General features: G+C 58.4%; 2 protein-coding genes across 6 annotated transcripts in view; one reads left to right on the top strand and one right to left on the bottom strand.

Annotated features, from left to right (window-relative positions):
- FMNL1 (formin like 1) overlaps positions 1–11,019 on the top strand; it is a 26,854-nt gene extending 15,835 nt beyond the window's left edge. For 2 of the 5 annotated variants that reach the window (XM_047757158.1, XM_047757161.1), the window contains 19 exons: positions 933–1,009; positions 1,205–1,298; positions 2,187–2,261; positions 2,531–2,641; positions 4,228–4,377; positions 4,871–4,972; positions 5,125–5,377; positions 5,616–5,936; positions 6,137–6,261; positions 6,901–7,103; positions 7,581–7,815; positions 7,967–8,035; positions 8,550–8,630; positions 8,715–8,844; positions 8,965–9,128; positions 9,360–9,461; positions 9,594–9,689; positions 9,930–10,050; positions 10,566–11,019. In XM_047757158.1, the coding sequence (XP_047613114.1) occupies positions 933–1,009; positions 1,205–1,298; positions 2,187–2,261; positions 2,531–2,641; positions 4,228–4,377; positions 4,871–4,972; positions 5,125–5,377; positions 5,616–5,936; positions 6,137–6,261; positions 6,901–7,103; positions 7,581–7,815; positions 7,967–8,035; positions 8,550–8,630; positions 8,715–8,844; positions 8,965–9,128; positions 9,360–9,461; positions 9,594–9,689; positions 9,930–10,050; positions 10,566–10,669 (2,613 nt within the window). In that variant the 3' untranslated portion in view covers positions 10,670–11,019. Of the gene's footprint in view, positions 1–932; positions 1,010–1,204; positions 1,299–2,186; positions 2,262–2,530; positions 2,642–4,227; positions 4,378–4,870; positions 4,973–5,124; positions 5,378–5,615; positions 5,937–6,136; positions 6,262–6,900; positions 7,104–7,580; positions 7,816–7,966; positions 8,036–8,549; positions 8,631–8,714; positions 8,845–8,964; positions 9,129–9,359; positions 9,462–9,593; positions 9,690–9,929; positions 10,051–10,217; positions 10,317–10,565 lie in introns of those variants that run through there. The other 3 variants (XM_047757162.1, XM_047757160.1, XM_047757159.1) reach the window with 2 other exon arrangements.
- On the bottom strand, positions 10,972–14,787 carry LOC125114088 (spermatogenesis-associated protein 21; the record flags this gene model as incomplete). Its single annotated transcript, XM_047757163.1, has 9 exons — positions 10,972–11,254; positions 11,480–11,613; positions 11,708–11,886; positions 12,132–12,252; positions 12,336–12,407; positions 12,899–13,042; positions 14,132–14,185; positions 14,299–14,519; positions 14,729–14,787. Coding segments are annotated over 9 exons (1,158 nt in total), but the record flags the coding sequence as incomplete, so codon positions are not given.

Raw genomic sequence — 14,787 nt, 5'->3', positions numbered from 1 at the left:
CCCCACCAAGAAAGGCTAGATACCGGGCCCATGGAGAAAGGAGCCTCTGGTTTATTTCGTTTGGAGGGGTGACTGGTGAAGCTGGTTGTCCCTCACTTAGCCTCTGAGGACTCACGATGTTCAGGGTGCTGAGTCTTGACACTGGCATTTGAATAGACAAAGGTATTTAAAAAGGGGGACCAGGAGTTCCCGTCGTGGCGCAGTGGTTAACGAATCCGACTAGGAACCATGAGGTTGCGGGTTCGGTCCCTGCCCTTGCTCAGTGGGTTAACGATCCGGCGTTGCCGTGAGCTGTGGTGTAGGTTGCAGACGCGGCTCGGATCCCGCGTTGCTGTGGCTCTGGTGTAGGCCGGTGGCTACAGCTCCAATTCGACCCCTAGCCTGGGAACCTCCATATGCCACGGGAGCGGCCCAAGAAATGGCAACAACAACAACAACAACAACAAAAAAACAAATAAATAAAAAAAATAAAAAGGGGGACCAGGCTTTCACAGCTGCCGAAGAGGTTGTGATTGGATATAAAGAACTTCTTAAAGGAGTTCCTGTTGTGGCACAGCAGAAACGAATCCGTCTAGGAACCATGAGGTTGCGGGTTCGATCCCTGGCCTTGCTTACTGGGTTAAGGACCTGCATTGCCGTGAGCTGTGGTGTAGGTCACTGACACCGCTCGGATCCTGCATTTCTGTGGTTGTGGTGTAGGCCAACAGCTGTAGCTCTGACTAGACCCCTAGCCTGGGAACCTCCATAAGCCATGGGCGTGGCCCTAAAAAGAAAACAAACAAACAAACAGACAAACAACCTTCCTAAACTTAAGGGCATTTAGAGACCCAAATGGCATGGCACTGAGCCGCTGGAGGTTTGGGGCAGGAGGGGGTCTGTGTGGGCAGTCCCGGGGGTCTGCCTGGAGGAGCTGACCTCTCCTCTCTCCCCAGTCTGGCTTCAGCCTTGTCATGAACCACCCAGCCTGTGTCAATGAGATTGCGCTGAGCCTCAACAACAAGAACCCCAGGTGAGGTCCAGGCCCCTAACCTTTCTTCACACCCACATTCTCCGTGTCCTGAACTCCTTGCCTGCTCTGTCCCCCAGTTCTCAGCACTACTGCCCCTCCATCAGCGCCCCTGTCCTCGACCTCGCCAGGCCCACCTCCACCCTTGCTGTGGGGCCTGCCTCTTCTCAAGGGACAGCCCGTGCCTTCTTTCCCCAGGACCAAGGCTCTTGTGCTGGAGCTGCTGGCGGCTGTGTGTCTGGTGCGGGGAGGACACGACATCATCCTTTCAGCCTTTGACAACTTCAAGGAGGTATTGGAGGGCCTCCCCCCAGGCATGTACCTGCCCCTCTAGGGTGGCTGGAGCCCTGTGGCTGGCAACTGTGGCTTCTGCTGCGGGCAGCTAGGGATACTGGGCGTGGGTATTTGGGGAGTTTCCCCATGGGGAAACCCTGAAGGGAAGATACAGGCTCACGCAGGGGCACTGCCTGGGGCAATAGGGACAGCTCTGGGGATCTGCTGAACCTCTGCCCTTCGGCCTTGCCAGATCCAAAGGGGACTTGACCCACACATCTTGGAGCTGTTGGCTCTGGTTGACAGGCTCAGGAGAAGTAACTGCATGCGATTATGATGCATAAGGCAGGATGTGGCCTTGCCTTCCTTTAATGAATATTTCTTGAGTGCCTACTATGTGTCAGGCACACAGTAGGCCTTTGGGATACACTCACAAAGAAACAAGGAAGGCGTGGGAAGACAGATAAGCAGTGATATAATAAATAAGCGAATTGCATACTGTATGAAGAAATTGTTAATGCTCTGGGGAAAAAAGCTGTAGAGGGAGGGGGAACCGGTTGCTAGGTGGTCAGGGAAGCCTCACGGAGGTGAGATTTGAGCAAAGCCGTGAGGGGAGTGAGGGATTGGTGTGGTGGCTGCTTGAGTAAGAGCACATCAGGCAGACGGAAGAGCAAGTGCAAAGGCCCTGGGCTGGGAATGTGCCAGGATGCCAGTATGGCCAGAATGGAGACAGTGTGGGGACGGCTCTGAGTGATCGAGAGGGAATAGAGGTTTTGAGCAGAAGAGTGCCATGGCTTGACTTAGGTTTAACTTTGAGAGGAGCTCGCAGAGACATAACAGGGGTAGCAGGAAGATGGCTTAGGAGGTCTGTCGCTGGGACCTCAGTGACAGCTGTTCCCCCGGCCAGGTATGTGGGGAGCAGCACCGCTTTGAAAAGCTCATGGAATATTTCCGGAACGAGGACAGCAACATCGACTTCATGGTGAGCTCAGGAGCCCAGCCTAGGCTGGGCCACTCTCCGGGGCAAGGAGCAGCCAGGAGCCTGCCTACCTGGGATCTGGGCTCCGCTCCTGCCAAGTATCAGGACTGAGTGGTTGGTGGGGGAGGGGCGGGTGTCAGCAAGGGGGAGGCTGGGAGGAGGGGACAAAGCTGGGTTAGTGGGGTGAGAAACGTGGTGCGGGTGGGGGGCTGGGGGTTAAAGCCCCTACCAAGAGGATCCTAGACCTGCGCACGCCCCCGCCCCTCCTGCAGGTGGCCTGCATGCAGTTCATTAACATCGTGGTCCATTCGGTGGAGAACATGAACTTCCGCGTCTTCCTGCAGTATGAATTCACCCACCTGGGCCTGGACCTGTACTTGGAGGTAAACCCTATGCCGTCCCCCACCCCGGACTTAACCGCCTGCCCACTGGAGAGTATGGCCCAGTGGTTAACAGCCCAGGTGCTGGGGTCAGGCAGGCCTCGGTTCAAATCCTGGCTCTGCCACTCCTCGCCCATGTGATCTTAGATAAGCCTCTTCTCTCTGAGCCTCAGCTGTCCCATCCGTAAAATAGGAGAATGACAGAAATAATAAAGACCGTAAGGGTGGAGAATGGTCCCTGCCATATGCGCGCAGTCCGTGCAGCTGTTGTTGCAGGCGCTAGAACAGGTTCTAGGTGGCCCTGGATCTGGCTCTGGGAGCACCAGACTGAGATGAGCACACAATGGGGAGCACAGAGATACTGGGCCAAAGCAGGAGCTGGCTCATACTGGTCTGGGTCATGGAGGAGTTCCTTGTTCTGGGGAAGGTGGGCAGAGGGGCTTGGTACTCCCTGGCCCAGCTTGAGCAGAGGAGCTGTGGCTTTTTTCTCTGATTTTTTTTGTGAGGCTTCCCAGAGGAGGAGAGTCTTTGGGATTGGATTTTTGAAAGCCAGGATCAACAAAAGGTGAAAGGCAGGCTAGGATGATTTATCCATACAATGGAATATTACTCAGCCATCAAAAGGAATGAAGTACTAGGAGTTCCTGCTGTGGCATAGCCAGCTAAGAATCTGGCATTGTCTCTGTGGTGGCGTGGGTTCAATCCCTGGCCTGGTGTAGTGGATTTAATCTGGCATTGCTGCAGCTGAGGCTCAGATTTGATCTCTGGCCGTGGAACTTCCATATGCCCCTGGGTGCGGTCAAAGAAAAGAAAAAGGAATGAAATACTGCTACTGATACATGGTGCAATGCGGATGGGCCTTGAAAACATTATGATGCTATGCTCAGTGAGAGAACCCAGACACAAAGTTCATGTATTATATGATCCCTTTATATGAAATGTCTGGACTATGTAAATCCATAGAGACAGAAAACGGTGGTTGTTAGGAGCTGGCAGAGGAGAGAATGAGGAGTGACTACTAACAGGTACACGGTTTCTATTCTCGGTGATGAAAATGTTCTGGAATTGGATAGTGGTGATGGTTGCATAACCCTGTGAATATACTAAAAACGACTGAATGGCACGCTTTACAATAGTGAATTTTGGAGTTCCCATTGTAGCTCAGCAGTAATGAACCGGACTAGTATCCATGAGGATGAGGGTTCAATCCCTGGCCTAGCTCAGGGGGCTAAGGATCTGGTGTTTGGGCCTTGAGCGAGTTGACCCCCACTGATAATCAGTCACTGGGCCTCCAATGCTGTGGTGTAGGTCACAGACGTGGCTCAGATCTGGCATTGCTGTGGCTGTGGTGTAGGCTGGCAGCTGTAGCTCCGATTTGACCCCTAGTTTGGGAACTTCCATATGCCTCAGGTGTGGCCCTAAAAAAAAAAAAAAAAAAGTGGATTTTATGGTATATGTATTATAGCTCAATAAAAAATAAAAAGTGGTCTAGGGCTCAGGCCCTTTCTTCTAGGCTCTGATGGTGATGGGGGCTATTGGAAAGACCCCTCTCACCAGACCTCACCCTGAACCTTCCATCTGGGGGACAGAGGCTTCGGCTCACGGAGAGTGACAAGCTGCAGGTGCAGATTCAGGCATACTTGGACAATATTTTTGATGTGGGCGCATTGCTGGAGGACACTGAGACCAAGAATGCTGTGCTGGAGCACATGGAGGAGCTGCAGGAGCAGGTGGCCCTGGTGAGAGCTGCTCTTGAACTTGGCCCACGGAGTAGGCCCACAGAGCCCCACACTGATATCAGGCTCTGGGCCTTCAATGCTGCTTCTAGGTGTGGATTAGGGGGTGGCTGTGCTGAGGCCCTGAGTTTGACCCGAATCCTTTGGGTGTCTCTGTCATTGAGCTCCTACATTGGGCTGGACTTTTGAGGAAGGCAGGTGCTCAGACCCCAGGCCCTGATTTGGGTGGAAATTGGTGCCTCTGCTACCTCGGGTCTCCTCTCCACCTTCGTCCCTCATCAGTGGTGCCTCGGTTTCCCCTCCTGAGAGCACTTTGCTCCCAGTACCTTATCTACTTGGGTTCAAGTGCCAGGCTCGGCCCACCCGCAACACCCCGGGCTAAGCACATCCGGAAGCCTCCCCCAGCCCTCCAGGCAGGCATGCCTGATGCCGCCCCCTCATCCGCGGTGCCAGTGCCCGGCTGCGGGTGGGAGCTCACCATGTGCTGGTGCCACAGTTGACAGAGAGGCTTCGGGAAGCGGAGAACGAATCCATGGCCAAGATCGCGGAGCTGGAAAAGCAGCTGAGCCAGGCCCGAAAGGAGTTGGAGACCCTGCGGGTGAGGCTGGAGGTGTGGGACGGGCCAGGGGTGGGTCAGGCTCCCAAGAACAGACTGTTTGGGATTTCTAGGCTTGACCCCTCGCGGCAAGAGAATGGGGGCTCCTTGCCAGGCTTGCCGGTGGGTACTAACTCCTCTCCCGGGGCTCACAGGAGCGCTTCAGCGAGTCGACTCCCATGGGCACCTCCAGACATCCGCCTGAGCCTGAAAAAGTGCCTGCCCTCGCCCCGGCGCGGCCCTCGGCCCTCGAGCTGAAGGTGGAGGAGCTGGAAGAGAAGGGGTTAATCCGTATCCTGAGGGGGCCCGGGGATGATGTCTCCATCGAGATCCTCCCGGTCGCTCTGGCAACCCCCAGCGGCAGTGATGCCCCTACTCCGGGGGTGCCCACCGAACCCCGGAGCCCAGGTGTGTAGGAACTTCAAGCAGGGTGGGGGTAAGGATGGGGTAACCAGGGCCTAGAGGGGGGAGCCGGGGACCTCTCCGGCGGGGAGAGGTGAGAGAGATAGGTTTGGGTTATGGGCGTGCCTGGAGCAGGTGTGGGTGGGCGCCGTGAGTCTAGTGCGCATGCGTAGGGCGGGGAGGGAGGCGGAGACCCCAGCTCCGGAATTGACACGCCTTCCTCCCCGCTTCTCGCTGGGCTCAGAACTCCCACCTGCAGCAGAGCCGGTTCCCGGAGCAGCACCCCCACCGCCACCTCCACCTCCACCTCCACCACCGCCGCTGCCCCCACTGTCGGGTCTCCCCTCCCAGCCGGAAGCCCCGCCCTTGGCGCCCCCACTGGCCCCGCCCCTCCCAGGCAGCCCGGAGCCCCCGGCCCCGCCGCCCCTGCCAGGAGACCAGCCGCCCCCACCCCCGCCCCCACCGCCGCCTCCAGGCGCTGATGGGCCGGTGCCTCCGCCCCCACCACCACCTCCGGGAGGGCCCTCTGATGCTCTTGGAGGGCCTGGCTTGGAGATGGGCACAGGTGAGTGGACTGACCAGGGCAAGAAGGCGGGGGAGGGATGGAGGGAGGGGCTTTGGCTCCAGTGTCCTCCAGGAGCCTCCTTCTGTGTGCCTCCTACCGCCTCCAGCCTCCCCTCTCTCGTCTTGCTGGGCCTGGGCCCCGGTTCCCTCCAGCACCCCCACCCTCCTTCTGCCGCAGTGACCACTCCCTTTCTGTCCCAGGTGTGAAGCCCAAGAAACCCATCCAGACCAAGTTTAGAATGCCCCTCTTAAACTGGGTGGCCCTGAAACCCAACCAGATCACAGGCACGGTCTTCACTGAGATCAATGACGAGAAGGTGCTGCGGGTGAGTGTGGGCCTGCCTTGCTTCCTGTGTGGGCACCAGAGAAGGAGGGGACCTGCCTGGTTCACCTCCTCTACCTGGTTTTACAAAGGAGGACATGGAGGCCAAGGAAGGGCGTTTAGCCAAACTGGATTAGTGTATCTAGTAAGCAGTGTGTGTCTAGTAAGCAGTGTATCCTGACTCCCTTGGAGGCTTCCCTCCATCCCTGCAGAGCAGCTTGTTTCTCCCCTAAGTCTGGCCTCTCTCTCCTCTTCTCAGGCCCCTCTCCCACCACCTTCCCACAGACAGCCAGGGCCTCAGTCCTTCTCATTACACTTTGTTTTCCAAAAGAAATGTGTTCTCTTGCCTCTAGGCCTTTGCTCATGCTGTTCCCTCTGCCCGGAATACCCTTCCTTCCCTTTCCTCTTTTTAACCGCAGCCAATTCAGCTCTTCCTTTAGCTGAAATGGCTTGGAATCTGGGTCCCCTGGCTTGGGTGCTTCTCCTGCTTCCCTCATCTAGGCCAGTGATCAGGCTGGGTACTGGTTAGTTTCTCTGCTAGTGGCCTGGTCATGGCTGGATAGATGGCTCTAGCACAGTGCTCAGCCAGGAACGCACAAGACCCGGCCCTGTCCAGCCCCACTTCCTCTCCCTGTGCCCACAGGAGCTGGACATGAGTGACTTTGAGGAGCAGTTCAAGACAAAGTCCCAAGGTCCCAGCCTAGACCTTACTGCTCTCAAGAGTAAGGCAGCCCAAAAGGCCCCCAGCAAAGCCACGCTCATCGAGGCCAACCGGGCCAAGAACCTGGCCATCACCCTGCGCAAGGGCAACCTGGGGGCTGACCGCATCTGCCAGGCCATTGAGACGTGAGTACCTTTGCCCCGGGCTTCTGGGCAGCCCAGCCCCTCTGCTAGGCTGGGGTTGTTAGGCAGATCCTAGTAAAAGACCCCAACTTTGGGACAGAGTCCATCCAGTGTCATGCCAACACTGGTCAGAGAGTAGGGCAGGGAACCTTGTTCCCACTTTCAGCCTGAGACAACTGAGGTCCATGCCCAGACGGGGTCCATGCCCAGACGGGGTCCTTGCCCACGTGGAGATGTTCCCATTGCCTTTTGGCTCCTTGCACTCAGGCCCAGATGTTCACAGCTGGGCATCTTCCACTGATGTATGGTTGGGACTCTGGGCTTCCTAGCTCCCAGCTTCCTTCACCTCTCATCTTTTTCACTGGAGCTGTTGGCAATGGCAAATACTCAAATTCATTTATTCCATCCGGTGATGGGGTAGGTGTAGTCCTGCTCTCAAGAACTGGTGGGTGTGGAGTGACGCCGCCTCTTGCCTCACAGGTACGACCTGCAGGCCCTTGGCCTAGACTTCCTGGAGCTGCTGACCCGCTTCCTGCCTACGGAGTATGAGCGTAGCCTCATCACCCGGTTCGAGCAGGAGCAGCGGCCCATAGAGGAGCTGTCAGAGGAGGACCGCTTCATGCTGCGCTTCAGCCGTATCCCCCGCCTGCCCGAGCGCATGAACACGCTTATCTTCCTGGGCAACTTCCCAGACACTGCCCAGCTGCTCATGCCGGTGTGCGCGGGCAGGCAGGGCGGTGCGGCCTGGGCTGGGCTCGGGAGGAGACAGCTTGTGGCCTGGGCTCCAAGAGAGCATCTGGGTTTGGGCGGGGGTGAGCCACCTGCTCCCTCCCCAACTTACCATGCCTCCCCCATCCCGCCCTCAGCAACTGAATGCTGTCATTGCGGCCTCAATGTCCATCAAGTCCTCAGACAGACTCCGCCAGATCCTTGAGGTGAGAGCCTGGGGCAGGGGGCTCGGAGGCGGGGGGCCACCTCTGACACCTTGTCTGTTCTGGGTTGTGTGAGAGGTAGACCCAGGCCCTGCCCCCATCCCTGGGCTGCAACAACTGTCACGTTCCCACTTCTCACATCCAAGCTCAGAAGGACAAAGTTCAGGTTGGGTGGGGGTCCCGTTACAACAGCCCACCTCACACCCAGCCTGAGGGTTCATTAGCAGAGCATCCTATTGTTAGGGAACCAATAGGAAGGCTGTGAGAGAGGCGGTGATGCCGAGTTTTGGACAGGGATAGCAGATGACAGAACTGGGTATGCCGCCGTGTTAGTTGTGCACATGTCACACACACACACATGCATACATGTGTGTCATGGACCTGAGGGGTCCACGCAGGAGGGCAGTGGGGCTGAGTGTAGGGCTTGCTCTTTGCCACCTTTTCGTCTTGTAGTTTATACTTCAGGGGGTTCCCTCGGCCCCACAGCACCCTGCTGAGCTTCCCCCTCCTCCTTCAGATCGTCCTGGCTTTCGGCAACTACATGAACAGCAGCAAGCGTGGAGCAGCTTATGGCTTCCGGCTGCAGAGTCTGGATGCGGTGAGGGGGGGCAGAGGGAGGTCCCTGGTCTGGGGGATGGGGGACAGCTGGTAGCCTGTGGCTTACAGCAGGTCCTCACCGCAGCTGCTGGAGATGAAATCGACCGATCGAAAGCAGACGCTGCTGCACTACCTGGTGAAGGTCATTGCTGAGAAGTACCCCCAGCTCACAGGTTTCCACAGTGACCTGCACTTTCTGGACAAGGCCGGCTCAGGTATGGGTGGGAGGAGGGCCGCAGCCTGGGGGACTGATACAGGGTTGGAGAAAGCATGGATGTAATCGGATGGGAATGCTGCCTGATTCCCGCTTCTCTGCTGCCCCGCCTCCCGCTCAGTGTCCCTGGACAGTGTGCTAGGGGACGTGCGCTCCCTGCAGCGAGGCCTGGAGTTGACCCAGCGGGAGTTTGTGCGGCAGGATGACTGCGTGGTGCTCAAGGAGTTCCTGAGGGCTAACTCACCCACCATGGATAAGCTGCTGGCAGACAGCAAGACGGCTCAGGTGGGCTGGGCTGGGCTGCCTGGGCCCCGGTGGTGGGGTGAAGGGCTACCCCGGTGGGATTGTGTAGCCAAGGCCTGGAGTGACCACAGCAGGGATGCCTTGGGGGATGGGGCAGGAGGGAGCAGCCACCTGCCCGGAGGAGAAGGGACGAAGTAGCCGGTATCTTAAGCGGGTACAGAGCAGTGAGCAGGAGGACGTTGGGCTGGTGGGGCTGACAGGCTGTGCCCGCAGGAAGCCTACGAGTCTGTGGTGGAGTACTTTGGCGAGAACCCCAAGACCACGTCCCCCTCCATGTTCTTTTCCCTCTTTAGTCGCTTCATCAAAGCCTATAAGGTACGTGGGTCTGGTGGGCAGGCTGGGACCTCTGCAGGGCGTTGTGGCCTCTCCACAGGAGCAGTGGGAGGGGTGCGGGGTGGGAGACGGAAGGGAGGACTCCCCTCATGCAGATCCATCTTGACCCTTCAGAAAGCTGAGCAGGAGGTGGAACAGTGGAAGAAAGAAGCAGCTGCCCAGGAGGCGGGCACCGACACCGCGGGTAGAGGGGAGCCCTCAGCACCCAAGGTAGGCAGCTGCCCCTGAACTTGGCACTGGGATTCAGTGATGCTTGGTGTCCTTATCCCAAAGGTCTGACTTCCTCCATACCCTCAGGGTCATGCACTGACTCTGCCCAAGGCAGGGTTCCCCCTGTAGTGCGGGGTCAGCTGTAGGGGGCCAGGCTGATGTTCTAGGGTTTAGCGGCACCGGGGGGCCGGGGGGCGGGGATCCTGGAGCTGGAGCTATACCCTCTCCCCCTCCCCACAGTCCCCGCCCAAGGTCAGGCGGCAGCAGATGGACCTCATTTCTGAGCTGAAACGGAAGCAGCAGAAGGAGCCCCTCATCTACGAGAGTGACCGTGATGGGGCCATTGAAGATATCATCACAGGTGAGGGCTTGGTCGGGCCTGTCCTGTCCTGTCCTCGGTCTGTCCTGTGCTGTCCTCTGCCCACTCCCCCAGCCCTGGGGGTCTGGCTGCCTCACTGCTTCTTTGCTACTTTTCTGTCTTTTTTTCCCTTTTCCCTGTCTCTCCCCCTCCTCCCTTCCAACCCTCAGTGCTCAAGACGGTGCCCTTCACGGCTCGCACTGGCAAGAGGACGTCCAGGCTCCTCTGTGAGGCCAGCCTGGGAGAGGAGATCCCCCTCTAGCCCCCAGGTATCCGGTGGCCTGGCCTCTGATCCCAGTGGCCGCGGGCCTTTGGGGGGCCGCGTCTTGCTGGCCTCCCTCCTCCCCCGGGCCATGCATGGCTGGGGTGCCTTTGCGGGAGGTCTGGTGAACAAAAACAGGCCCCCTCTCACGTGCACACAGCCTGTGTCCCTAGAGGGAGAGGCCTGTGCCCTGGAGTGGTAGTCCCAACCCTGGGCAGACTCCTGAAAGGTAAGCGTCTCTCCTCTTGGCCTCCAGATCTGCGGAACCAGCCCTACATCCGCGCAGATACAGGCCGTCGCAGCGGTCGTCGGCGCCCCCCGGGACCCCCCCTACAGGTCACCTCTGACATCTCGCTGTAGCCACTGTTTCTGCAGATGGACTCTGTGAGGTCTCTCGGGGTGAGGGGCAAGCCGGGAGCTCAAGAAAGGTGGTCCTTAGCTCGGCTGGGCCGGGCAGCCTTCTCCACCGAGGTCCCCAGCCAGGGGCCCACCTCATCTTGCCAAAGGGGGGCAGCATCTGCGGTCCCTCTCCCCAAATGCTGCTTGCAGCACCACTCTTCCCCCAGTAGCCATACTTCGCCTCAGCGGGAGCCTGACCTGTAACTTATAAAGTGCAACCTCGCGCCCCCTCCAACCTCTACCCGACCCCAGCTCCGGAGACTTTCCATGGACCTTATTTTTATACAAGATTAATAAAGACGTTTCCAAAAGTCTCGCGTCCGCTCCGTGCCCGCCCCCACCACGTGCAGCCCGATTCGCTCAGCAAACGCTCTACTTGTACGAGTTCTTCATAGCAGGTCTCTGCAAACAGGCTGGAGGAGGGAAGCAGGGCTGCCTCTGCACTAGAGTTGGGGGGAAGGGAGCCAGCTTCGAGGGGCGCATATACCCCAGTGGCTGGCCCAGGAACCCTGCGGAAGCGCAGAGGGGGCGTGCGGGGGAGTCAAACTCGGGTTAGAGACCCAGGACTCTCTCCACCTCAGTCCACCTGTCTGCCGGCCCCTCCCCATTCCCTCCAGTCCCGCCTCCTACCTGGGTAGGCGTAGAGGAAGGTCTCTTCTGCCCCGCCCCTACTTTCTTGGTCCCGCCCACCCCTCACACGGCCCGCCCCTTATCTGCAAGGCCCTCCCCCGCCCGCTGGACTTGACTCTCGGCTTTTACCTCACGATCGACCTGGCGCTTGGGGCGGCTGCGCCGGTAGGATTTGGGAAGTCGGACTTCGGGGCGCGAGGTTCGGTTCTGCGTGTAGCATTCTGGCTGCATCTGCCCGTTCAGGGTAGGTACCTGGGAGTAGGGGCTGCGCGCACCTGGGACGAGGAAAAGGAGGGCCCGTCTTGAGAGCAGATCCTGAGAGAGTCCTCAGTCTCAGTCTCGTGGTTCCCCGTCCAGCCCCGGGCGCACCCGCTTTGTGCAGTCCTTGTAGCGTGCGCGCCAGCTCGGCGTTGGAAAGGCCGCTGAGGCGCGTGGCCTGGCAGAAGAACGCGAGGCCCGCGTGAGAGCGCCCGGTGCTGCCGTGGCAGCGGGGCCCGCCCTTCCAGCTGCAGTTCAGCCGCAGAGACCGCTGCTTCCTGGAGTAGTAGCTTGAAGGAGAAAAGTGGGTAGCCGCCTAAGACACCGCCTCCCCCAGTCCTCTCCATCTCACCGGTGGGGCCACCAAAGCAGGACGGGAAGCCACTTGTCTCTTGTCTGGGGCAAGTTGGGGCCCAGGAAACTGACCGAGAATTTGGGGCTCCCGCCCCTGGGCAGGGACCTCTGGGGACTCTGGCATGGGGCAGAGTCCGCTCTTTCCCTCCTGGGCCCCGAAGCTGGGTACAGCTGTGCCCACCTCATCACCTCCTGCGCTGACTTGTGGGGCACAAAGCCCAGACTCATCAGCTTGAAGAGCGTCTCTAAGAAGAGAGTCTGCAAGCCGTGGGGGTCACAGACCCTGCTGTTCCTCACCTTGCCTGGGGGCAGAGAACAGGGGGGAGGTCAGGAGGCGCCTCCTCCAGGCCACGCCCATTCCCGCCCCACCAGCCCCGCCCCTCACCCAAGCACTGAGCCAGGCGGTGGCTGTCAGTGAGGACACCCAGGAAGTCTTCGAAGCTTACGCTTCCATCACCTGGGAAGAGAGAGAGGAGAGGGTGTTGCGGGTGCCTGCGGCAAGCAGAAGACCTGCTGTGCGTACTTGTTAGGGGCTTGCAGCGGTTCCAGGCTTTAGAGAATGCAGTCCTGCCTCTAGCCAAGTGTTATCCCAAATTAAGTGGGGGAGAAATAGCCCTTGCCCTGGGGGAGCCCCAAGTCAGGATGAGGATTATGCCAGCAGGAATGTTTAGGGGCTAGGGGACAGGCGTGTTGATCAGGGCAGGCTTCCTGGAAGAGCAAACTTTAAAAATAGGATCAGGCAGGAGTTCCCTGGCGGCCCAGCAGTTAAGAATCCAGCCTTGTCACTGCTGTGGCATGGGTTGGGTTCCATCCCTGACCTGGGAACTTCTGCATGCCACAACCTGGCCAAAAAAAAAAAGGACCAGGCCAGGGATTTTGTGGGCAAGGGAGGCATTCTTCAGGGCTAGAGGTGGGAGGGGACAAGAGGGCAGGGATGGGGACACCCACCATCCAAGTCTGCCTGCCCCAGAGCCTCACACATCTCCTGTGGGCTCAGCTGGACACCTGCATTGCACAGGGCAGCTTTCATGCTGCGCATGTCCACGGTGCCTGCTGGGCTGGAGCTGAACAGTTTGAAGACATCCTGGAACGCTAAGGGCCAGGAGGGGGAAAGGCAGCAGGTAAAGAGCACACACAGGAACCCTGAGATTCGCCCACTGTGGCTTGGATGAGACAAGACTGGAGTCCACCAACCCCCTGGGTATTATAACAATGTAAAGAAAACAGTGGCTGCTGTGTGTTGGCACTTGTTACGTGTCCATTCAATTCTCGTGTTGAAAACTCACGTTTGGACATGTTTATATGAAAAACATTAAAAACTCATGTCCAAGGTCATGTCTCCAGTAGGGGTAATGCTGGGCTTTGGACGCCAGCAGTCTGGCCCTGGAGACAGTGCCTGAGGGCTCCTTGAGCGCTGCTGGTGCCTGGCACATAGCAGGTACTGAAAATCACTGATGATGAATAGAATGATTCTGCTTTGAGGGGTCCCTGCCAATATCAGGGCATGATCTTGGCAAGGGCATTGGGATTCCTTCCACCCCTACTCACAGCCCCCACAGCCCCAAACCCCAGCAGGGTGGAGACCTCAGATTCTTTTTTTCCATCCTTTCTCCCAGTTTCCCTTCTTCCTTCCATTCTGTTCATTCATCTACCATCCATCCATCCACTATCTAAATACTTTCTTTCTTTCTTTTTTTCTTGTCTTTTTGCCTTTTCTAGGGCCACACCCTTGGCATATGGAGGTTCCCAGGCTAGGGGTCTAATCGGAGCTGTAGCCGCCAAGCCTATGCCAGAGCCATAGCAGCGCTGGATCTGAGCCGCATCTGCAACCTACACCACAGCCCACAGCAACACCGGATCCTTGACCCACTGAGCAAGGACAGGGATCGAACCCATAACCTCATGGTTCCTAGTCACTGAGCCACGACAGGAACTCCTCTAAATACTTTCTATCCACCAATCCATCCATCCATCCCTTCTTCACACTCCCCCACCCACCCCCAGCAGTGAACCCTGGGGTAGCAGAGATGAGCAAGTCTGATTGGCAGGGAGAGAAGGTTCCAATACAATCACTGGCTTGGCTTCTCACAGCCTTCCCAGCCCCTGGGCAGCCAAGTCGGTTGCATTCTGCTCTGAGCACCCCCTGGTTTTCCTCCCAGCTTCCAGCCCTGAGGCCCTTACCTGCCAGCTGCCGGGGTGTCAGGGGTAGCAGGTTCTTGTCTGCAAAGCTGCCTCAGGGGGAAGAGGGTGGAAAGGTCTTCGAACATGCTGCAGACAGATGCCAGGGCCAGGCAGGCCTTTCCCCAAACCCAGAGACCCAGGCCTGGCCTCCAGTCCCTCTGCTCACCTCTGGGACATGGCACTTGGGCCTGACTGCACTGCATGGGCCCCCAGGCCCTTGAACTCCCTCGCTCTCTGGGAGGCCTGCTCAGCCCCTGGGGCTTCGGCCACTGCTGGCTCCATCTGGGTCGGCAGAGCCGCACGCTTCTGCGGCCTCCTCTTCTGTGTTCGGCTGGCCTGCCCCTCTCCTGGGTCTCGCGAGAACAGTTGCTGAGGCTTCTGTGGAGGCCTTGGGGGTGGGGAGAAGACAGGCCTGAGTGGCCGAGACCACTTGAGTGCTCAGACTCCAGGGGACCTGGGACCAGAGCTGTGGGGGCACAGCATCACTTCCTAGGACCTCCCCCCTACCCCCACCAGGCCAGCCTGCACCCACGGTTCTCTCTGCAGGGGGTTCTGGGGACAGTGGCTTGGAGGAATAATGGACCTGGCCCTGGTCACCTGTACGTTCTCTTTGCTGACGGTGATCGCTTGGTTTTCCGCCCTCTGCTGCCTGAAAG

The sequence above is a fragment of the Phacochoerus africanus genome, chromosome 14 (assembly GCF_016906955.1).
Source record: "Phacochoerus africanus isolate WHEZ1 chromosome 14, ROS_Pafr_v1, whole genome shotgun sequence".
Classification (NCBI taxonomy): domain Eukaryota; kingdom Metazoa; phylum Chordata; class Mammalia; order Artiodactyla; family Suidae; genus Phacochoerus; species Phacochoerus africanus.
Note: the sequence above shows the minus strand (reverse complement) of the source record. Positions and strands in the feature narration are given on the sequence as shown.